Here is a 25,611-nt window from a genome sequence, read left to right on the forward strand (position 1 = left end):
CTTTGCAAATTCCAGTGCATAGGCAAACTAGCCATTATTACTTCACTATCATTAGTGGTTGTGCTGTTTTTGACTTTTGGGCAGGGAAAACACTTCCATAACGATTAGAAACAATGACTAAAGAGTATAAAATTTGTCTTTTTCAAGTCTGATGAGAAGACTTCAAGTTGCTTATTTTTGCAGGAGGAACCATGTGGTGGTGAACTGTGCTACAGTGCCAGGTAAAAGTATTCACAGCTCTTGTACCTTTACATATTTTGTCAGAAACAGTTTTCTTTTTATATGTGAAAATCAACACAAAGGAAACTTTGAGATGAATGTAATACATTCTTTTCAAATCGTTCAAATGCGGAAAGGATGATGTCTTTTTTAATTGGGGACCCCAAAATGTTATGAAACTCACTGTCTTCTGAAACCACATAAATAAAGATTGTCTGCATATCATATAAAATCAGCATGAATACAGTTGTTCAGTTTGTTCAATAACAAACACCATAAAGACGAACAAGGAACACAGCAGACATATCTGGGATAAAGGTGTGGAGAATTTTAAAGCAGGGTTGCCTTATAGTATTTGTCAGATAGTGGGACAACTCTCAAGTGAGAATTTTTCTTTCACAAATTTTGAAAGTTTGGGCTAATGAAGTTTTTAGGGATTTCTTTCTTTTTCTTTCACAAATTTTGAAAGTTTGGGCTAATGAAATTTTTAGGGATTTGTTTAGAGTATTTTTGCACTTTCATTTGGATCTGGTTTCAAGAAGCTAAACTGAATTAGGCTCAGAGTTTACGTGATGTGTTTTCAAAGAAGCTGCAAACGGCAGTGAAACAGACATCATGGCTGTGGTTAAGAGACATCTATTTTCTCAGCTGTATTTTTTGGTGTTATGTCACGTATGAAGCATGCCTGGAAACTTGTCTTCAATTAGTTGCAAATCAAAGGCCACTAAAATGAATCAAAAAGAAAATCGAAAGTATTCCCTGCATGGTTGCTCACAATCCATTTAGGACACATGTGTGACAAGGGGTGCCTTAGTAATGCGAGACTAAATTTAAAGTTTTCTGACATACATGCTATGTGTGAAATAAAACGAACATTCTGAAAACACCATGTCCAGCAAAACATAATGCAGTGGTCATGCTTTGGTTTAGCAGGGGCAGGTGATGTAATCAGAGGAGATGGCAAGATGGATGGAGACTGGGAGAAAATAATGATAGAGGCTGTAAAAGACTCAAAATAGGCCCAAAGAAATTAACACAAGAAATTCCTTCTGCGATGTGCTTAGAAATTTGTAAGCATTTTAAAAATCTGTTTAAAATGTTTACTTCAAGATGAAGATTAGGGGGATTTCAGTGGATTTCACATTAAGTGTCCTCAAGCAGAAATGGGTAAAAATTTAAGTGTTAGCTTGAGAAAGCTTAACTTACACCTAATTAGGTTTCATGAAGATGACAGGACAAACTGAATACAATTTGTTAGCAGTTCAAAAAGAATACATCATCTCATTATGATAGAATTATGAGCCAAAGACCAACATGATATATTATGTAAACATACGGTTTATTGCAACTGTGCAGTTGTATCCAAAAATTACAGTGGTCAACTGTTTCAGGGATACTTTATAGCAACAAAATCGTAATTTTTACAAAACAAACACAAACCAAATTTAACACTAGCTACAAAGAAATCTTCTCCCTGTGAAGTTTTACACATGGTCCTCATTTGGTTAGCTTTTGTTGCCGTGTGAAAGTACGTCTTTGGTAGCTGGAAAAAACGACAACAATAACCAAAGTCTTGTCAGAAATGCGATCACCGCTCACAGGCACTGTTGTCGTGCCATTGTTTTCAAGTTGCCATCTGAATAAGGAAAGAGACCATATACTGGACGGCACTACCTACAAACCAAAGGAGTGCACAGGCTGCTAGAAACGCAGCTGTCTGCTTGCAAACCATCCTAACATTTTTTACCTCAGAGACTTTTCATCTGTATGTACATTGTAGTTTTCCTGTGACTTAAGCAAACAAAATGGCAGATATGGACGGACCTGTAACAAAGACAGCTTCTGAAAGCCTAGTACACTGCTCTTATTGTACAAAACAACTGATTTTTGTTCTGAATTTAACAAAAACAGAAGATATAGCAGAATTAGTTTCACTCCCATAAGCAGCAAGCCCCGGCAGCAAACAATACAAGTCTACATGTTTTATGAGATATTACAGTATTCTGTTAGTTTACTGCAGCAGTTCATCAGCTTAGATGGAGAACATTGCGTTGACCTCCACCTCTGTAGCCTTAGCTTATCCTGTGTATTTTCCTTGTTATGCTTTGGATGGACAGGAACATGGCAGCTTTACACTGTAGGTAGATCAAAAGTCTGTATGTGTCTGAAGTGTGCAGTTGGAAGTCCATTAAAGTATTTTGAGATGAGGTGACTCCACACCAATGGGTCTGTTCTTGTTGAGACTTGGAGGACTGTCTCAGATGGGTCTCCTCTGGGTCTCCTTTGGGTCTCCTCTGGGTCTCCTTTGGGTCATGAGGGAATGAAGTCTCAGTACTTTCCAGGTTAGCGCCTGCAGGGCAAGCCCAATCAACACCTCGTTGCTCACCCCCTTCCTCAATAGAGGAAAAACGGAGGGTACTTTGCTGGAAGAGTTTGGCTAGGGAGGGAAATCCCCCACCCTCTGTCTAGGCTAGTCTGCCCTTTCTATGCTTAACACTCATGCCTACGAAGAGAGACTACGACAAAGAGCTGGATGGTACACAGGATGGGCCTGACAAGGCACCAGTTTTAGAGCGTCTCTAGTTCTGGTTTTCTGCTTATCAGTATCAACAGTTCATTTGAGTCCCATCAGTCATTTACAGCACCGATGATTCTTCTTCGATGTCCCGAAAGGGTTTCGGTGGCGGCGATTTATAACGCTTACGTTCAAAAACGAGGTCCACGACTTTTAAAGACAAAGTGGCTCTGCCCGCCCCAAGGCAGAGCCACTTATACAGCAGAGCCAGTGCTGTGGCTACAGCTCTGCTGCTGGTTCTTTTGCTGTGGCGCTGGGGTCACCCGGACGTTCTGATTATCCAAGAGCACATCTGTCGGGATGCGGGACTGGAACTTCTCCAGCTGCTCCGGACTGGCCAGGTTCTTTAGCAGGTAGTTCTCCCTCTCAAGCTGGTTGTTCTTCTCTGCTAGCTCCTTTATCTGTTCCTTGAGGATTTCCACCTCCTCACGCACTGCGTACATCAAATGGTTCTTGACAAGATCCTGTCAATTGACAAAGAGATGGATCAGACTCAGAATAGGCATGGAAAAGAAAATCTTGTAAGACAAATGAGTTTATCGCAGAACTGATGCATGCATTTGGTTCGCCTGTTGATTTTCTGAAGGGTAACATTACAGTTAAATTTGCATATTATGAACCATGTCATTTCTAAGGATTGTTTTTTTTCTCCTAGGACTTATCTTCAACTCTGAGATGTGAGGAAAACCATGTCTGTACTTGTTGCTCACATCAGGGGATTCCCACTACTTTTATTCATAATTAGTTTTATATATCATTTCTTGCAGATGCCAGTGATTCTAAGTGTCCCAAATAATCATTCTAGGAAAAAGGTCACAAGCTTATTTACAGGGATAAACAGCCCATATCATGTGATGAATTAATTCTCTGTTTACAAATTAAATCGAGGTCAGACTGATTGCACTGTCATGCAGCCATTATAGTTTGGGCTAAAAGATGCATGAGTCTACTATATAACCTTTCTGCATGCATTAGCATCGTGTTTGGGGTTCATTCTCTACTTACCATGGCCTGCTCGATCTTGTTGTCAATGGCCACCACGCTAGCACCAGAGGCACTGCAAACAAGAAGAGAGAGCCATAAACACACTGATAACTTCACATGCACCGTTCCTTCCTGACGTAACACCTCTGACACACTGAAATAAAACGCTCCCAGAACAGAAAGGGAAAGAGATCACCACCCTGCTGTTATCTGAGATGGCTTATCGTGAACTGCACGAAGAAGTTTGTGACTCTTTTCAGATCGAGTACAATGCAATAGACTCATTGCACCGTAAACAGCGGCAGCTGATGACACGCAAATAGTGGCGAAGTTGATCTTTCAAAGAGTTTGTAACAGTAAACAGCAACAGAGGGAGGCTAAGGGATTACAATGAACTCGCGTCGTGTTTCATTCAGACACTAATCGACAAAATGTACCTGTTGTCAAGTTTGACCGAGACGACGTCTCCTCCGAGCAGCGAGGAGAAGAAAGAGATGGAAAAGTTGTGCAGCTGGTAGACTGCCACCTCCATCGGAGTCTTAGCGAACATCTCCGTGCTCATGTTGAGGACCACACTCGTTTGGATGATGCTTCTCGCCACGATTGCGACTTGGTCGGTCACCGAAGTGAGTCAATAAGTGAGGATCTGGTTGGGATGATTCGGTTTGATTGGTTCGTCGAGTTAGTAGCGCTGCACTGGCTCCTCTTGTTCTCTATAAAGCCTTAGAGCTCAGTGCTGTGTCAGGGTTATATGTCAAGCTTCGCCGATTTGTACGAGCGACTGTCTGTTGCTATTTCTGCCCACAGCCTGTATTTGTAAGACTGGTTTCGTGACGCATGCATAAATTATGCAAATTAGCTTTTAGGGCGGGAGGGAGGGGAGAGGAGGAGGCAGAGCTTCTGTTGCCTTCCAGGACTATCAGAAGAAAAACAAATCACTAATGAGCCATGTTTTTGGGTTGTGATAAATACACCCCCTCTTCTGCTTTTGCATAATGCAACAGGGTACACTTTGTTCTGTACGGTCCATCAAGTGTCTAATTCACCCCGATATCTTTTGATATGTACATAAGCTGTTTTATGAGAATCTGTTCACAGTAATTTTCCTTCTAATCATTGCTTAAAATGGAACATGAACAAAATGATCACAAATGATTGAATGTGAAAAGGTTCAATGCTGCAGAAAGGTACTTTATAAGCATTTTTCCACATTGGATAGTGGATATCCGGTGTATATTTTAGTTTTACTCAGAAACTTTTCAGATGTTCTTGAGAGCCAAATGACACGAGCATAATCCACTGCAATTTTAAAGTGTAATCAATGCATTATCATATTTTTATGCAACACGTCAGTTCGTACACAGGGCAACGGCTTTCACTAAAAGACAAAACAACCTCCTGGCGAACGACTCTTAATATGAGGCTTTGAACGCAGCATCGCAAGTGCCCCGCTGTTGAACTTCAGTTCTTTTTCGTTTAACCCACAGACCGAGATGTGCTCCAATTCTAACCAACCTAACATAACAAAATGAACTTTTGCATATGCGTAAACAATGTGCAGCCTTTGTGAACAAACGCTTGATTTGATCAAATGTCCCATGCACTGCGCGGTCGTCTTAATCAAATCTGATTCTCACGTGAATTGGACAATAAAATAGGGTATTTCTTAGAAGTCCTTTTATGTTTTATTAGATTAGATTTTCACTGATTTGCTCATGTGAGTTTCTTGTTATGGTGTTATTGATTCGCTGTGTGCAGAAATTGTTGTCGTCAGTGTGATTCCCTAACAACTTGGTATTTGACCTACAATTTGTTTATCAAAAGGTCTTTTTCCATCCAAGCACGTGCACACTTACACCTTGTTTAGGTATTTTTTCCATTTAGTTAAGTAAATTTCCTCAATTTAAATCTGAATTCCATCTCCCTCTAGTGGTGAGAAAGTAAGTTACACTCTACACTATAATGTACATAAGAAAGCCTTCTTTTTCCTTTTGGTTTTTTTCCAGTCATCCTCTGGCACCCAGTTTCAACTTGCTTTACCTTCCTAGATTTTTACAGCTATCAATACATTTACTTTATTATGTTTATATGTCACACTGCTGGAATTATATTTCTAAAGAACACAACAAAAACATCAGAAATATTTTAGTGATGTAAATAAAGGTTATTAAGTCTGCAACAATTACTCCTATAATGGTGCAAACTATAAATAATCACTCAACTATCCCTGCTCCCTTTTGCATGCCCTTCTGCACTTCTGGTAGCATTTTGAACTTGTTACCACATGTGACGCAATTGCACTAAGTCTCCTCCAAACTGTAATAAACAGATTATGGGCAGCAGTACATGCTGATAAAGCACACAGAATGTCAACATATTTTCTTCCATTAAGCAGCACCTGAATGTGTTGTTAGATGTGTTTATGATTGATGCAACGTTTAACAGATTTTATGTCATTGCCTACAACTACTCAGCTGTCACACTGTGTACTCTTTTGTAGGTGTACTTTAGTGATACTGTATCAATTATGAGCTGGATATGTATTTTTTGAACACCTCTAGGTAAAACATTTTGTTCTACTACATAAGGAAGAACATTCCAAGTTATTCAGTAACTTCCATGGAATTTTTCCTCTGAACTCCGAGAGCCTTCGACTTTTAATCATTCATATCTAATTGAACATAATCAGGTTTTTAATACAATTATTTGATATTTTGTTTTATCATTACAAACTGTAATGACCACAAGCACAAGCACTAACTTGGGACTGAGCACTACCTTGTAGACAACTGCAAACTTTAACACTGTTCCATAATGGACAGATTGTCAAATTATGCAACTATTAGTTGACATTTCACTAAATTCTGCCATCTGAGCAACAGATTTCTGCTACTCCTCCAGAATTATTGTGGACCTCCTTGCTGCTTCTCTGATTAATATTCTCCTCGTCTGGTCTTTTACCCTCTGTATAACTCCCATTCTAGTTTGCTGTGGTTCTTGTTTTTTGTGACGTTGTTTGGTCACTGACATTGCACAAAACACCTTTGTTGGCCTACAGATAACAGCTGGATTTCTGCCAAGAACAAACTACAAACTCATTTAATCTATTACTACTTAAATGACCTTATAAAGCAGCTGACTGGACAAGATTTTATTTAAGGGGAACAGAATGAAAGTAATAAAATACACATGCACACAACACTTTTCAGATTATTTGTGAAAAACATATTTAATAATTAATGTTACTTGTACTTCAGTATTGTGATCTACTTTGTTTTGGGAAAAAATATGTGTTTAATTCAAGTGTGTGGTTGTAAAATGACAAAATTATGAAAAATGTGAAGGGCACGAATGCATGTACAAGTTCTTTTTGGCAGGAGTCGCACTTAATATTTCTAGCTGGGCTGAAATTCAGTCTCCAAAACATGTCTTATATGTACTGAATGCATGGTGTTCAAAAAGATGAATGCATACGCTTATTTCCTTGCTTTGCCTCGTTTTACTCTAAGTTTCAGAAAAATAGTGAAACAAATCTTGACAACAATATGTTTTTCACTGCATAAACAACTTCATTTAGCTTGCCAGCAGCCCGTTTCTAAACTGTTTTATGTGCCACATAGACATAATTTTGTTCCTTCTTAGTAGCTGAAGTGGCTCATATTTCTGAGAAACCATTGGTGTCTGATCACATTCGATGCATGCCAGTATCATTCAGTGAGTCATATTACAGCCAGACCACAGTTTCCATCAGATGTCCAGAGTTCCAAAGCCAAACATGTTATAAAATATTGTTCATATGCAATAATGGCTGAAGAAGAAAGAGGGTAAGTCATGCTGCCAACTGTTAAGCTCTTGCCACAAGCAACATTTCTGAGTTTTGACACACCAATTTCAAGATGTACACATTAGTAACCGCCAGAAACGCAAACTGTGAAATCAACAGAAGATGTAAGCAAATAAACAAAAACAGGCACATTATTTTGAGCTTGTTTTCTGGTCATCTTCCTCTCATTTTCCATAAGTTTATAATGTATGGCGTAGTGAAAGTGTGGTCCAACAATGTGGATAATCGCCACAGGCTGCAGCCAGCGGCTATCTCAAAGGAAGCTGTCCATGTGGGCAACAACACTAGCTACAAACACTGAATACTGAATGGTCTCCATAAACCAGCACACCCACAGGCGGTCATTACCACATCTCCTTCAGTGTCCTGAGCAACAAATAACAAGAAGGTTTGTGTTTTTCATATTTCTAATGAGATGTTTCATTAAATTTAACATGCTGTCAATATGTCATTTATTCAGAAATATTCTCTCTAGCAAAATGTTATGCAGAAGATACAGAATATTTGATGAGATTTAACATAAAATATTCTGCAATTGGCATTGCAATTCAGTGTCCTTTGCTACTAATGCTCCATAGATAAACAAGAAAATGTGCACATTTGTTTTATTAATGCAGCACAATTTCAGAAGTTAATAAGAGCTCTGTACAGCATTCAGCATTCATTAGTGTGGCAACAAATCAGTAAAGGTGGAGTCATATTGTTATATGTATTTTATATACATATATAAGAATTGATGTTACATGGAACCAAATGTGAGGAACTTTAGCAGATTTTTTTAACGCGCTGGTCCGTCACCTCTGAACTATGTGTGCTTCTTTTGATAAACCTCTGCTCTGAATAGTGCATGTGTACTGGAATCAAGAGTGTGGCATTTAGTGTTCTGCTGTGATCGGACTCAGTTTGTTGCTTTTGCCTTTCTGCCATCATTTCTTTTTAATAATGATTTCATATTATAATTTAGTCACTGATTAGCTACTTAAGTCACATTTACGTAAATTCAGTTGAGGAGATGCTTACCTGTTTTGACTCTCTAAAATAAACTATGACAGTTTGGCTTATTAGGCAATAAAATTCTAAGTTCAACAGGGTTAAGTAATAGGGCAAAGCTGGTCTTATTCAAATAGAAGGCAGGTATCTAATATTGTGTCAGGGTACGACAATGTGCCTGATATTATGGCTGCGTGATATTAGGAAAACATTTGATATGTGATAATACTGGATAACATTGCAGTAGCAATATGACTTGCAATAAACATTTAATTAAAAAGCGCGAATGTCTTTCTGGTTGGGGTTCAAAAAGAACATAGACTCCAGAAAATAAGTAGATTATCCAGCAATTGGAAGAAATGGTAATCTATTCTTTCCTTCTTAACAACGGGGTGTTATTGAAAAAGTTACTCCTGCCTGGCATCTGCTGTTTTGGCAGTAAAACAACTTAGCTAGTTGCTTAATGACTTGACTATCTTCCCAGCTCTGTAACTTTTATTTTTGCATTAAACAACTGTTACCAACAGGCTCACAGAGCTTTAATACAAGATAGTTAAATAATTATAGTGAAACCTTTGCTGTCCAATTAGTTCTTGGACAGCAAAACTTACTTGGACAGTAATATACGGATAAGGTATCCTGTACGCAGGATTGCACAGTGTACAATGCAATCCTATCTGCTATAAAGAATACTAAGTTATGTATTTCTGCTGTTAAACTGGAATAAAATCTATGTTGTTTTAGTTAAAAAGAAAAACAGAAAATATCCACCCACAACTCAAGATCTCTCAGTCGCTGACAAATTACATATCTTCCGCTCCATTCATGTGCTAATCTGTCTTTTTCACTGTCACTCTTATGGCACCATCATGCCAAATGTCCTGCTCGAAACAAGACAAATTACTTTCCCCTCCTCTGCTGCCCTCACTTACCGGCGATCCGGCCTCTTGAAGAGACTCGGTGAGTATGGGGGAGAGTAGCTCACAGTTCTGTCTGGAAAGCTGAAAGGGAAATGGGGATGATAATAAAAGAATCTTTGAGGTGGTTCGATCACCTGAAGAGGAGTCACAATCCTAGGAGAAGGTGGCCTTGCCCCAGAAGAGGCAACTCCAGTGGGACACGTCTGGGACTGTCCCATCGTGGTGTTAGTGACTGTCAGGGCTGTGAGAGGCTCTTGGCCGTTTTCACACTGTTCTGTGGGTGTCTGTACCCGGCAACTGTTTCCTCCGGGCACAAAGAGGCAATTGAGCAATGACGATACTTCTGGCTCTGCAACCATGGCTCTGAGTGCCATGCTCAGACTGATACTTGAATGATTTGACTCCAGTATAGTGGAATACAATAGTCCTAGATACCCAGTGAAGGTGACAGTTCTTTGAATTGGGGCCAATTGCTTCATGTATGCAATGCCGGAGTATCTCTCTCAGGCAGACAAAAGAAGATACTTTCTGAAATTGCAGCTTGAGAAAGCAATTGCCATGTCTGTACCGTATTGTAACAGTAGTATTAAAGCTCGCTCAAAGTACATATAAATATCGCAAGCTTATCAAGAGCTTTCTGGGAATCTGAAATTGATCAAACAACAGCTGACATATCGACATTTGTTTGCAAGCAAAAGCAAGCTGGGACAGATTAATGACACTAATTGACTGTTATGTAACATTTCATATTATGTATGTGGTGTTAAGGAAATCCTTCAAAGTTCTGGGTTTGCCCGATGTATAAATCCTCTTTTGTCATCGGGGATATACTTGTTTGGAGAGTCACTGCTATGGAAAAAGAGCTCTAAGCAGCATTACTAAGCCAGTCTTGATTTGACAAATTGTACGCCTCTTTCCAGTTTGACAGCTTTGCATAAATATCTCACATCTCATTTTAAGCTTAATCCTGTCTGCTGGGAATAATGTTGTGACATTTGACATCCCAACTGCAGTGCAGACAAGTCTGGTGGCAAAGGTAGTCATGCAATGTAAAACTGGATTTTCCATTCCATGGACCATCTGTCAGATTTATAGAAGCATCCTGTAATAATATTTTAAACTACTCATTATAAAATTTTAGGTAATTTACAATTACAAAAAAAGATCAGTAGCACGGGGGAGAGGGAAAAGAGATTCTTCTTCTTCTCCTGGAAATGTATGCTTTGGATGTGTCATTTATCATTTACTTTATGTCTTAAGTTTTTGCTTATATTCACTCAAAGCACGTGGGCATCTCTGTTAATTTCCTGACCTATCTTCATCACATTTCCAATAGTAGTTTATCTTAATTCAGTTTTGATCTTGAAATGGACTATAGGCAAAAAAAAAAACTTTTTTCATATGATATCAACTGTGATTATGATTCTACAAAATACGACTATCCAAGAACATATACTGGTTGGTATAAGTTGTTTATTTATAGTCTCTTCTAATTTAAACATAATAAACAAACAGGTGTCATTAAAGTCTGCCTTAATGCATGTACGGTACCATAAATATAGACCTTCACCAAAAAGGATCTTTTGCTGGAACTAAAGGAGGGACAAAAAGAAAATGTGTCAAATGGCACTGTGATCAGTATCAGAGCAAACAAGCTTGGGGACTTTGTAAGTGTAGACACCAGAATATGTTTCAACAAAAGTCAAGTGTTTTTAGGTCACATCGTAAAGAATTACCCTGCAATATCCCTGGATATTTAAGTGTACACCGCAAGTCAGCTATCAGAGTTGTTGTGAAGGTGTCTACATTTTTTTGCATCATTTGAGTAATGGCTTTTTCAAGCTGAATGATGCACTAAAACTAATTAGGAAGAAAACCAGTCAGCTACATGCTGCATGCGCCTAGTCACCAGGTGTTTTATTGCAAATTATGTCATCTGTTGAGTAATTACGATGAGCAACAATGGCAGGTTGGCAGATGCAATTTTTTGTTCTGAAATAAAGAGTCCTGGGGCATACACAATCTATTCCATTCATATTTAACCAACTGAAGATATCCTTGAACAAAAAGAGGAAAGGCCTCTTGATGGGATATTCTTTTTAAAACAAGTTTGTTGTTTTTTGCTTTCTTTCATGTATTTTTCTAAATATCTTTTCTCATGTAATTTTCTTTCCCATCGTATCTCTTCTTCCTTTTTTTCCCTGTCATGTTTCTGGCTGAGCTTGCAGCTGTGTGACCCAAGTCACCAACAACTGGAACAACAGTGGAGCAACTCAGGCCCTCGATGAGCCGCCCCCTGGCGTGCGATTATGCACTTAGTTCTGTTTTTGTTTTCCAGTGTGCACGCTGATGCACGGTGCTCGCCGCACTTTTGTGTGCCTGCGTGGCCTGCTCATGCACGTCCCACTTTGTCAGCAGGATCTGGATTTAACTGGATGATAGGCACCCTGCTAATGTTCACTGTCGGTGTCATCCAAACACTGAGTTGTTCCCACAGACTCCTGCAGGCTCCTCTGCTGAGCCTTAAAGCTAATTCTTTGTCACCTGTGAGATGACGATGGAGTCGTGACTAAGTTCCCATGGATTATTTTAAGTCACTCGCGGTCATTCTGATGATAAGATATCCAAATGACCAAAAGTCACACAATTCTGCAATAAGACAATGAACTGTAATAGGCTGTTTGTCAGATGTTTTTCCATTAGTTTCATGCACCAAGTGATAAAAAGCTCCACCATACCATGCATTATTTTCTTGGATATGTAGGACAACTCAGTGGAATCAGTAACTAGTTGTGGCTTCTTCCTCTGTTTTTCGTATTAGCCTGAGGATGTTACATCAGACTGATCTTTGCCAGCAACACAACGTGTGTTATACACCTCTGACAAGACCGCAATAACTCAGATCACACAACTGGAGCTCTAAATTATGACAAAGATGACAAGTCAACATATAATCCATCAACTGAATGTATAGAGAGTATTTTTCATTTAAAAAGCTGTCAGATGAAATATGCTCATCAGGTAATATCATGTTATCACAGAAAGCTGAAAAACTAGGAAATTAACATTAGACGTGTGCAAAACTGAAAGAAAAACTAAAAGCAAATCTAGTGTATTATTCCAAATATCCTTATTTTACACATGAAGTGCTTAATTTTGAAATATTAAAAGTCATCTTCAATGTTGTTTCTGCAATAATCCAATCTAACACTGTAAATTCACTTCTCCAAATGAACCGTGGCTTGTGTCTTATTGACAGATCTCATCAGACTTAGTCTAAACTTATCCTCTTTCTTAATCAATTATCTGAAGAAATGAAAGCCTTTCAGCAACACACCTGTTTGCAGAAGCATGTCAGTAAGAGTCAATGGAGTTTAAGTAAAGCAAACATTTTTTTTATTTAGTCATCTTTTTGTTATTCTTTGCAGTTACCTCTTATTTTGAATGCAAAATAGAAACAAAAAATGTTCAATTTAAATCACATTGAATATGTAGTCAAGGAATTTAAATTTCATTTATTTGCACCATTGTATGCTTCCTTTGGGATATATGACCACTTAATTATGTTTAAACTTAAAGCAAAGCAAAGCACTAAACTCAGAAATAAAGCTAAGCAGGGTTCACACACATGAACATCTATAAATTCAGCCAAGCCATAAAGGTGCTTTTAAAATTTTCACTATGAAAAGAAACTTCTGCTTCCTATCACCAGGGAACCTGATATAACATAGTGTTGCTGTGAGGGAATACAAAGGGGGACTGGAGCCTATTCAGCACCTCTTGAAACGCTCTCTTTCAGCAAAACGTAAAGATTAAAACCATTGAATGTTGTACTATTAAAAAGCAGCAGGCCGATCAGATCTGAACAGAAAGGCACAGTGAGAATCTCACTCAGAGAGGAAAGCTGAGGCCTGAGAGAACGTGATGATTGCAATATTTCCACAGCCTGTCTGCATGGTGAGAGTCCCCCACCAGCAGGGGACAACGTGAGACAAGCAGGGACAGGGACAGGGACAGATGTGAAGACTCTTAAAAGGAAACATGTTGATTTAGAGCAGAGGAAAGCTTGGAGCAGCTTTCTCTACTATAAAAGACAAACTGAAATATGTGTCCAGCTGCCGCCCACCCAGGCAGGTACAGTTTCTGAATCACATAAATATGACTACAAATAAATTTACTTACTTTTGATTTTATGAACTAGTCATATTGGGGGAAAAATAATTATTCTCTTAATAGCAATGCTTCATATTTGATCAAAACTGGATTAGAGCATATTTCACACATACATGACAAGTAGAGTTGGCTCCTTTGGATAGAATAATTTAATCACATCTCTCTTTGCAATATGTTAAAGCTGTGACCAGAATTAATCTACCAACAATTTGCTACCCTGCTCTGTTTCTGCATAATATGATCTACAATGTTTGATGAGCTTCTAAACGTTTGCTGCTTGTTCCTCTGACTGAACGATTCACTTTATCTTAATAAAGTCTACCCAACAACTAACCAATATGGTTGATAGGTAGTCTTAGATCCTGTTAACCTACTTAAATCTTTCGAAAGAAATTCAAATTTAGACAAATGGACAAGAGGATGTGTTGGAAAACAAATTCATTTAAGTCACATTTCAGAAAATTTATCTCTGGGAGTCAGTTATTCACGATAACTGATAAATCAATTCATTTCCTCCTTTCTGATGTGCTATTGAGCTGAGACTTCCAAACATCCTGCACTTGTCAATGACATGAATACTTGAAGCATATTTAAGGATTTGCACAATTTCAGACGGACCGCAAATGCAATGTTTTTATATTTATCTATTATTAATCAACATGCTTTATCTTTGATTTGCCTCATCAAACCCCGATGTTGAACATTTTACCCTCTGACATACTGACTGAATGAGTCATTTTACAAGTATTTATTGCATCCTAGTCAGAATCAGCTACGAGTCATTCTGACAAAGCTAATATTTCTGTTTGCATGTGTTGCCATTTCTAATATAACTTAGGAGTTACTGTAGGAAGCATTAGAGGTGGAACCAGTTTGTCCATTGCTAACTGTAATAATAATTTAAGTTGATGGAAAACTCTTGATCTAACACGAATAATTTGCTGCCTTAATTATTAAAACTAGCTAATGGCTGAAATTATAAAATTTCTTATTTGGAATTCTTTAACCATCTTTTCCATTGAACAAAAAGGAAATATTGGCGCTTGAAGTTGCTGCTGACTTCACAATTGCTTACAACAGACAGGACAAACTGTAGATGCATCTTGGCTTAAAAGCCACACAGAGGGTAAACAAATCTGCTATCATGATCATTTTAGGCTCAGGCTGAAGCACCTCCACCGTGTACACAAGGTGTCCAAAGTTCACTTTTAAATCCAGGGAACATTGTTTTATCTGTTCTGCACGCACACTTTGTGCAGGTACAATGATCAGTCATAGCCCAGTGCAATTAAAGTTGTGCATTCAGGCATGGATGTCAGCAAGATTTCCAACAATGCATGCAGGCAAAAAGTACAAGAGTGCATCCTGACACAAAGACATACGTGCGTGCAAAGAATACATGTGAATGCAAATTAAAGATCAGCGATGTATTCAGACGAAGCTCAGACACACATGTAAATGGAAATACACCAGTCTGCCTTTTCTCTGCCCATGTTGTTTTGTACCTTAACCTAACTGTGTGCTAAATTTTTGCTGTTCTGAAATTGTGATCTTTTCACAATAAACATCTTAAAAATGTGTAATTGGCAATAAACTGATTAATGGTAGCAGAAGGTGAAATGAAGCAAAATGGCTTCTGGAATTGTCTCTCACGTCGGTCAATTAAAAAATCATAACAAAAACAAATGTGCCAGCAGACAAAAACTCTGTTCCAGTGAAAACTGCTTCTGACGTGACACATCTTATCAGATCTGGCAGTTGAGTGAGAAAGTGTGCGTAAGAGCCGCTTATTGTTTTAAAAAAGCACAGATTTCCCCACGTAAGCAATATTTGGGAGCCAAGAAGCTGTCATTTTATCTCAATGCTGAAATCACCAAGATCCTGCTTTGATGTATGAGCTTCGCACCATGGTGGTAGTGTATCTGTTTTAAGCTGACACATCAAGGTAAAAAGCCAAGAAAATTGCAAAAAAGAAAATAAAAATGCAACTGCTTGTAAATGGTGAAGAAATATACATATTTTTTAGACCTGAAATGTGGAAAGAACTCATAGAATTTGAGAAAACAAGACTCAGAGAGACTCACTAGTTCAAACATGTACTGCACACCAGAATGCTCATCCAGGGTTGTTCTTCTTAAATACAAGGTGGAATTACTACACCCAATAAAAATATGTGTGCCAGCTTGTTTGTGAGCCATTATCAATCATCCTGTCCACTAACTAAAAGCTGTTTCAGTTTATCAAGTCAAAAAAAATAATACTTACACTGTTAAATATGTCATTAAATTGTTAAATAAATGTTCATGTTGGAGATCGTTTAAAGGAAACTGTAAAACAATTCACTAAACAAAAAAATACCTTTATTAATGTTGATTTAAACGTATTCCTGAAATTTATAATTTATAAAATTGAGCAAATATTTAGTTAATAAAATTGTATTTGTAAAATATGTAAAAACACACAAGTATTTTGATAATTATTCTCTTATTTCTTAGCCTTGCCCTTCAAAAACATTGGACTCTGTTACCATTGCTAGAGAGAGTGATTCTTTTGAATTTGTCTATTTGATCTGTCAAGTGATAATTTAGGATTTATTATTTAGTGACAAGCTATAGCACAGATATCATTCAAACATAAAATAATTCTATTTAAATAATAACTAACTAAACTGATCTAAATTTGTTAGTTCTTTAATTCTATTTTTCATAAATGATTATTTTAATAACTATTGATACAGTTTGTATTTATGTGATAAATGTTTAAATTGTGTTGAAATGAACACATACTTAAATAACTAACTAAAAAAAGGATTTCTTATGTTAAATAGAATAATACTGAGCCCTTTAAACAAGTTGCTTCCTGTCTGCCACTTATTTGTCATTATAACTGATTCACTCATGTACTCTAAAGTAAATTAAAGTCTGTTAAGTCATTTTGAGGAACTGTGTCAAAATTTGAGGAACTAAAACAAAATCACACCTTTTTCAGGTTCTTCTGTAACTCCCAAAATGTGCACGTACACACAAATGTGCATTCACTGTTAAAATTATTGGTCACTGTCTTTGTTGTCTTGTCTTCCTGTGATTGATTGCTGTCTTTAATGCTTTTGGTTTTTTTTGTTGTTGTTAGATTGTATTCAAAGTCTGGCTGCAAAGGTGTAAAAACAACCAAATGCCTCAAGGATATCTAACAACCTTTCCAAAGTAAACAATTGCGGATTACTAGGAGTGTGAAGCTCTTGTTGTTTTAAATATTAATTCCAAAGATATTTAAATCAATTTTAAAATGTGCTGCTTTTGACTTGCCATGCAACTTTTGTGTCTTGCCTGCCACCTTGTGCACAACCGTTTGTCCTGCTGCCTCAGCTGTGCAGCTCTTTAATCGGGTCTGTTTGGTTGCTTCTCTGTCTCTGTTCTCCCTTTCTGCACAGCTCACCTCCTTCATTGACAGCTGGTATTAATATTATTCCTGTCTGTCCTCATTGCCCCTGTGCATAAAAGCCTCTCTGAGTGGTGTGCTTCAGGAAAGCCTAGCCCCAACTTTGTCTCTAGAGAATTATCCTGTCTCTGACCTGTCTCGTCATATACCTAATTGCTGCCTGCCTTACGACCCCGCCTGTATTTGGCCCAGGTGTTGCTGTTATACAATGGGAAGGACTCGAAAGTGTTAGGACCTTACATGAGGGGACACAAGGCAGAAAGGGTTACCGTGAAACAACTTCGGCTTTGTGGACAATGGACTTAGATATTTGTATTTACTCTGCAAGTGTACCATGTCGGAGCTGTGTTCCAGATTAAAGGTGAACACGCAACGAGGCTGCCCGGTCATGCCCCGCTACCCTGGTACCAGAAAGTGAAAAGAAAAATAACTTTTTTTCCCCCCAAACACATGAATAAACTTGTAGATTTTTGCTGAGACTAGAGTAAATAAAAAAAAATCAATTGAAGATAAGCAAACCTGCATGTATATTTGTCCGTGTGTATTAACTAGTGAATTACATAAAGACCTTTTCTTTAGCACAATCGCTGATTACAAAGAAATGCTGCAAGATGTGCACATTTCTTCACATCCAACGCCACTCTCTGTTTGCTTAAAAGAACACAATGCAACTCTGAGACAACACAACTGGAAATATGCGTTTCTTTTTTTTTTTCTTCGTTTTATTTCTAGTCATGTTCCAGGTCGAGCACAGGCATGATGAGGCAGACAAAAGACGTCAAACCAGTGTATCGCTTTTCATCAGAGTTCAGTTCACAGAGAGCTTCATATCATGAAGGTTGAGCAGAGCATGACCAAACACCAAAACAGGAAAATGCATAAATGAGGAAGAGAAAAGATGAGGAAGAGGAGGAGGTGGGGAAGAGGGAGGGCTTTCACAGCTGTTGTTCTGCGGTGTTTCCTCTGATAGGAGATGTTGGCTGTACTCCCAGTTCTGTTCTTTAGGTAAACTACCAAAAAAACATGGTTACCTCAAGGAACAAGGGGAGGGAAAACAGGGTGATGGGGGTCATGCTAGTTTGTCAACATAAAAATGAAATGAACTAAGCTCTTGAAATAAATAAAAAAGAATTTCTAAATGGAGTTGGCACAATCAACTAAAGTATCTAAGCACTTTTTCTTGTCAGGAGGAAAAAGTGCGCAGCAGCATAATTTTGAAACATCCTACCCAATTAGTAGTCAAGCTCTTAATCCAAAGGTGAGAAAACCTTTTACTTTATGACATCTACGTTGCATGTGTACCTAGAAAGCATTATTGTGCATGCTCAACATGATGCTTTAGAGTAACTGTGCAGACATCTGCAAAACATGTTAGCCTCTTATCCTGGGATCAAGATGATAAGAAGAATCTAAGTCTTTAATCTGTCCCACTGGATGTCTCAATGTGTTTGTGGAAACAGGTGTCACAGCCTGTTTTAGGCTATCACTGCAGGTCAAGAGTTTGCATAATTACTCCATTCTATTCCCAAGACAATTAAGGTCATAGATAATGAGTGAAACGCGCATCGATTCCCAGAAGTGGCCACCAGGAAACAAACTGGTGACATTACCAAGATTCTGCAGTGCTGGCGTATAAGATGTGCAAGAAAAAAATACAAATGAATATATATGAAGTACCTTACAAAAATATTCACACTCCCCAGAATGAGATGAATTACCACTTACAACATCATTGTAATTCATTACAATTTTAAGACTAAGAAAAATACACACTGAACTAAGAAGTTTTTGTCTTCAAAGGTTTTTGTTAATAATCTCCATAAGTGCATTTGTGTTCAGCCCCTTTAGTCAGTGCATTACAGAACCACCTGTTGCTGCATTACAGTTGTAATTCTTCTGTGGTGTGTTTATACAAACTTTACTCATGATTAAAATAAAAATTTTTACCTATTCGTCTTTGTAAAATAGCTCAAGATCAGAGCCCTACACTGACCCGCTAGAAGGTGAACCTCCACCAAAATATCCTCCAGCAGCCTGCAACATGTTTGCTTTCAGTACTGCGCTGTAATTGGCTGCATCCATTTTCCCATCAACTTTGACTAGCTTCCTGGAGGAAAAAAAACATCCTGACAGCACACCTGATGCTGCCTCCAGCAGCATCTTAAATGCTCACTCCAAGCTGAGTGTCTAATTTGACCAGCTACAATATTCTCAATCTGCTTCAATAAAATGTCTCACAAGAAGAATATGTCTGTGCAAAAAGGAGAGGAAAAGCTCCCCAAAATTGAATTGCATCTTAAGAGGTGCTTCAGGAAGCTTTTTCAGGTGCAAACAACACTCACAGCACAAGAAAGCCTTTGTCTAAATTTGATATCTCCTCCTTGCGAAACATTTAAATTTGAATAGGTGGAAGTATCTTGCTAAGCTCACAGCTTCGGTTTTCTTTTTATGCTTCCTAACTGTTCAGAAAAGCACAGAAAAAATGCTCTCTTCCCATTGATATGAGCTACAGTAACTTCCTTTCTCTCTGAACCACCAGAAAGTAAGTCTGAGAACAAAAACAGAAGAAAACCCAAAAAGCCCTTGTAAAAAAATGGTGGTTCAAATAACAAGAGTTTCATTCAAGCTGGCTACTCAATGGGTGATATAATGAACAAAGCTGTTGAAGGGTTGTTTTGCCAACACAGTCACACAGTTTTTCTGTGTGTTTGTTGTGTAACCTCTGGTGAGAACAGGACAGCCTTGGGAGCACTCTGCCATTACAGCACATCTACACATCATTCACGGTTGGAGAGTCAGAACATTAACCACGGGTCATCCTAATCCAAGACAATCTTCATCACTCATAGCGTGATTGCTGAAGCAGTGAGTTTTTTTTTTTTTTTTTTTTTTTGGGTTTGTCCACTTTTTCTCTTAGCATCAGTTCATCAACAAAAAGACTACACCTTGTTGATATCAACTTTAGTATCAGCATAAAAACCAATCACAACATTCAAAGTAAGGGTCCGGCCAATCTTTGAAATTGAAACAAAAAGGATGAACATTTTGTCACATTAAAGCCAAAGTGTGGACAGCACTTGTCTGAAGCAACCTGAGTCAATATTCTTTAGGGATTCCTGCATGTTTGCTGCCCAAGGCCAGCTGCTTCCTTTGCACCTTATAAAACAATCTGTGATCAGTTTTAAATTATTCAGTCCAGGTTTGTCCTGTGTTTATATTGTTTACTTGCTTGTCTTAACCTTAATGCTAAGTAGAGATAACATTTTGTGAATGTGTATTCACAGTTTGAACTACTGATTGTCAAGCTCAGACTAAAGTCTTTAAAAGTCTGTTAAGTTATACTCGGGGTGCTAATGGAGAAACTTCAGACATATACTGTCTTCAGCATCTCCAGGCAGCTCCGGCATACAGCCATATTTTTTTTACAAATACACCTTGCACATTATTGGTACCAACTCCACTTTGTTCTGCTGCACATGCCTGTAAGCAATAGAAAAATTGCTAAGGGTAAAACTGATAAATTACTTTTTTCTTTTCTTATTTGACAATCCTGTTCTGTACAGTACTGCCCTCAGCAGAGAGCCACCAAAGCCACACCAGAAACCACTATTGCTTACTGCCTTCCTAGAGCAACATCCTACAATACAATGCTACCACCACCATGTCTTGGTATAGGGGTGATGTTTTTATGGAGTGTTTTTCTGTCAACAGATCCGTCCACCAGAACTACGCATCTCTGCAGCTGGTACAGAGATGCTGTGTGGCAAAAGTCAAAGGCTATTTATAACTTTTGCAAGGTACTGCATGTATGCAACAATACTTGCTTGCGTCATTATTAAATCCCCTTTTTCAGGATATTTTTACCATCTTGAGGTCTGTGCAGCACAACAACACACCTGATATTCAAACTGCTTAAAACATAACAACATGTTTTTCTCTGCACCTTGACTGAACATTTCAGACTTTTTATAAACATTCAACGCAAAAAAGCAGAGTTTAGTAACCTCCTCTTCAGCATGTGCACTATTCCCACCCACACCATGACCTGGCACATGAGAGCAGCCTGCAGAAGAAGTATTGCTCATATGAAAGTTAAACAAGCCTAAGGATGATGGATCAATTTGCACTTAAAGGTCAGATGAAGCAAGTGTGTGGAACTGACATGTAAACAGGCGATGCAAGGCAAAGAGGGAAAGGCTCCTGCAGCAGTTGATTATTTCCTGCTGGATCCCCGTAAATGTGGGAGAATTTAGCACTTGTGGAAAGTTACTGAAAAACTGAATATGTACTGCTGGCTACATGGAACCATTTTTTTTCCATTTGTGTTATTGCTCCTCTGACATTTTACAGTTGACTTGTGATATATGTCCAGCTGTGATTGCAAAGTTTCGGTGAAGAAAGGGCGTAGATGCTGGACTTCCTGTTTTGCTCAGGCACTCCCACAACAAAAGATCCTCCCACTGACACGAAAACCACTTGACCCCAACCACAACTTCAACGAATACTGAAAGGTTGCAACCTTAAGCGTTACGTAAACGACTCTCTCTCTCTCTGTCTCTCTTTTCTTCCGAGGCTTCCCGTTATGTGACACCTTACATTCAGGCTAGTAATAAATAGGTCTTTGTGTGCATTGTAGGCCCCTGAAAGGCTTGTGTCATGGATGTGGGTGGCAGCCTAGATGGAATCTGGGTACATATGAGTAGAAATAGTGTTAAGTAAGAGAAAAATAGTCAACCTTTCCTTCTTCTCATCAGCATGGCTGCATTTGACTGTGTTTTGTTCCAGAAACATCGACATGCTTCATGCAGGACTACTGTTTCGCTTAATCCCAGATTGTGGACATAACAAAGAGTGCAAACATAATGATGAATCCCTGAGTCATTCATTTCCATGACACCATACTGGAAAGAATGCAGAAGGAGGACATTTAATGTCGCTAGTGTTAATTGTCCCTGTTGGTGGTGGGATGGCACAAAGGGGCAGAGAGAGAGAATCTTGTTAGATCCAACCAGTCTAAACCGCTCCTTGCTGGAGAGCGAAGCAGACAGAAGTGAGGTCACGGACAGGATGCATCTTGTTATTTTCGCTCATTTGACTTGGCTAGTGCCTCCCACTCTTTCAGTCTCATCTCTTTCTCTGTCAAACAGCCAGAAACAATTACAGACTATCTAAAACTTGGCCGATATGTTCAGATTTTCCTTCATAACATATTGTTTCCCAGAAAGAGTAGAGCCAGACTGAACAGGCCTACCTGTCTGCAAATATTTTCTAATCTTCACCCTGCCCAAACTCCCCTTCTATTTTATTTTAGTTGCTCTCTTTTGCTTTCTTTGCCAGTGCAGAAACCCAGTGCATGTACAACAAATCATGGAAATTTGGAACTGCTGCCGTAAAACAGGAAACTCTATTCATCAAACCCAGAGTTTGATGGTTCATGGAGATCTGCAAGCCGATTTTAATACAAGGCATGAATACTCTAACCTTAACTCTCAATGCCAGATAAATTTTATTCAGCGTCTGCAAAGTTCCAGTATATTTTAACAGGGAAATTAGCTTTCTTGAATAATAAAAAAAATAATTTATTGCCAACTTTATGAAACAAACCCATTGCACCACAGAGCGTTTAGGTTGCCCAATATTTTCTCCAGCTTCACACCTGGGTGAGGTGCACAGCTTGTTTACCTTTTTTTCTTGATCTTTCAGCGTTGCACAGTTTAATGAAGCTTTTTCCCAGACGTTCTCTAGGTGCTGTTGGAACCACACATCACATGTGAGATGTTTCAACATAAATCCTGCTTACCTCTACTTTCAAAACATCCTCTGTACATAACTGTTTATTCCGCAGAGAGAAATATAAGGAGAACGCTTGTACCCATTTAACTTTGTGATGCATAACTCAATTCAAGATGGGCTGCTTGGCCAAAATTATGTTCCCTCTCTTATTACCAAACTCATTACCGTTTTAGGCATTGCACGACAGGAAGAGTCTTGTTTAGGAAAGTCAGGTCTCCCTAAATTGCATCTCCACCCCAAGAACCTAAAGCTGTTTACTAACACAGACATTTCATCAGCGCTGGCAAACTGCAGTCATCCTGTATCTTTAAAAGCAGAACGTGGGTTTGGGGTCTGATGTGGCAACTTTTGAGTCCTGATGAAAGATCCAAGACCTGCTGAAGCTCTGAGAAGTTATTATTTTTTTCTAAGAAATGAGATGTTGCGTCTGCAGAGATGCCCCAATGTTATAGGAAGCCTCAAGAGGAATTTAATTTGGAGGGTGAATTGAGCCCACCAGTGAGTTCAGCTCTACTGACTTTTACCCTTTTTAAATTGTTCATGGTTAATTGCGCATTTTGTATTAATGCAAGTGGTTTAGCAGCATTTACCGTATTGTGTTTTATGTTACTTTCAGCAAAACATCACGTTATTCTATAAATTAGCACTCTTGTAAAGCTTGTCTGCAGTTATAAGAAGGGTTTTAAGACCTAAATCTAAATACTGCTGGTGACATAAATACTTTTCAGTTTTTTCATTAGGTTAACATTGGGATTAAACTCGTACTTGTTCTAAATAAGAATGAAAACAAGAAAATAGGACTGTAACTTTCTGATTTATTTGTAACCAGCTATTGTGTACATAAAGTTGTTTTTAGCTCAGATTCAAGCAGCATAAATTATTAACCTGGCTTCAAATTATGACTATGCACACATGAATTTAAACTAAAAAAGGATTTTCTCAGGATCTACACTATAAGTGAAATTGTCAATTGGTCTTGTGTGAATTGAAGTTTTCTTTGTAGCTCCAAGGCCAGCATGAGGCCCTGAGAAGCTGCAAAGTTTACTAATATGCTGGGTCAATATTGCTTTAGTATATCTCATTACGAGTTACAAGATCATCCCCCAGGTTGATGTATGTTTCTCTGAGCCATTATTAATGAAGCTGCACACATTTTTGTGGTCTTTCATGTAGTTAATCTAAGCATAGCCACAGTTCTTCTGTATTTGCTTTGCACCTCTCTCTCTCTCTCTCTCTCTCTCTCTGTTTCTTTCTCTCACTCTCCCTTTGTGTCTGTGCATGTGTACACTGAGAGTACAGCATGTACCCAAACCTGCGTATGAATAAAACCCAGGGAGAATAAGATAGGCTAATGATAGTCCTGGCTCAGACCTGCTCCACAAAAGCACTGTCTGGGTGCATTGTGTGGAGCTGGCTACTGTGGTTAAACAAAAAAGAAAGTGATGCAGTGTGAGATGAAAACACTTGGGATTATGAAATAGGCATCTAACAGAAAGAAAAACAGTTGGAGCAACATCAGAATTAATTTCAAATAAAGTCTGAGGATGCCAGTCTTTTAACGATAGAAAGGTATAATTACCTCAGGATTTTGAAACATATTGTTGTTGGAAAATATTTTCTATCTTACATGAACTAGGTGCACAAAGAGTTTAAGCTTTTCAAGCAACATACTTATTATATACCTGCTGAAGTGCTCAATGCTCATCAATAGTAATTTGTTTCCACTGTCTCTACGTTTCACCTCCTCTTTAAGTTAGCAAATTGTAGCCAGGAAAGTCAAAACATCACAACTAACACAAAGTCAGAAAACAAGTGGGAAAGCAGAATACGGTGAACATTTCAGAGTCCTGCATCAGTTTCCACTAAGGCTACTATAAAGACATCATGTAACAACATGCTTTGTCACATTATAAACTCAAACTTGAATGTATTTTTGTCGGGATTTTGTATCCATGCAGCACAAAATAGTGTGTTACATGGAAAAATTATGCATCATTTTTAAAGTCTTAGAGGGTTTTATTAATTTATTTATTCATGCTTTTTTCTTTCAAGCAGTTTGAAATCTATATTAAACATTTAATCTGAAACCCCAACAGAAAATTTAGTCCAACAAGATGCATAATTTATTCTCAGTAATGGAGACAAAGAAACACACCAGACACGGCTGTCCACCAATGCTGACAGACTGCGCAAAAAGAACATGACGGAGAATTTCTTGACTAGTCACCTATGAGTCATGCGATACACAAACCTGTCCTTGATGAAGAGAGTGGCAGAAAGAAACAAAGCCATTTCTGAAGGAAGAATGTTAAAAGCATGTAGGACATGGGAAGCATGTGGAAGAAGGTGCTCTGCTCAGAGGAGGCCAAAATTAAACAATTTAGCTCACATACAAAATGTTCCAGCTGGAAAATGAAACTAAAACATACAACTAGAGACAAGGTGGCACGGAACACTTGTTAGATTTTAAAATCTAAATCAGGATGTTTTGACATCCTTTATCTTTCCGTTTCACAATTATGTGCTACTTTATGTTGGTGGTTGTAATGTGGTTGTAATGTGTCAAAATGTGCAAAGACTCGTGTCGTGTGAATATTTTACAACCTTAGAGGCCATCCCTTGAGCCTTATCACTTTCCAAACTAAATACAGTAAAACATCTATATAAATAGAGGC

General features: G+C 38.3%; 1 protein-coding gene across 2 annotated transcripts in view; it reads right to left on the reverse strand.

Annotated features, from left to right (window-relative positions):
- Positions 1–1,539: 1,539 nt before the first annotated feature.
- tsc22d3 (TSC22 domain family, member 3) overlaps positions 1,540–25,611 on the reverse strand; it is a 33,864-nt gene continuing 9,792 nt past the window's right edge. Inside the window, exons 1-3 of one of the 2 annotated variants that reach the window (XM_044126914.1) lie at positions 4,216–5,108; positions 3,800–3,851; positions 1,540–3,258 (exon numbers count right to left, since the gene is read on the reverse strand). In XM_044126914.1, the coding sequence (XP_043982849.1) occupies positions 2,989–3,258; positions 3,800–3,851; positions 4,216–4,340 (447 nt within the window). In that variant the 5' untranslated portion in view covers positions 4,341–5,108 and the 3' untranslated portion in view covers positions 1,540–2,988. Of the gene's footprint in view, positions 3,259–3,799; positions 3,852–4,215; positions 5,109–25,611 lie in introns of those variants that run through there. The other variant, XM_044126913.1, reaches the window with a different exon arrangement.

This window comes from Gambusia affinis, linkage group LG09 (assembly GCF_019740435.1).
Source record: "Gambusia affinis linkage group LG09, SWU_Gaff_1.0, whole genome shotgun sequence".
Classification (NCBI taxonomy): Eukaryota; Metazoa; Chordata; class Actinopteri; order Cyprinodontiformes; family Poeciliidae; genus Gambusia; species Gambusia affinis.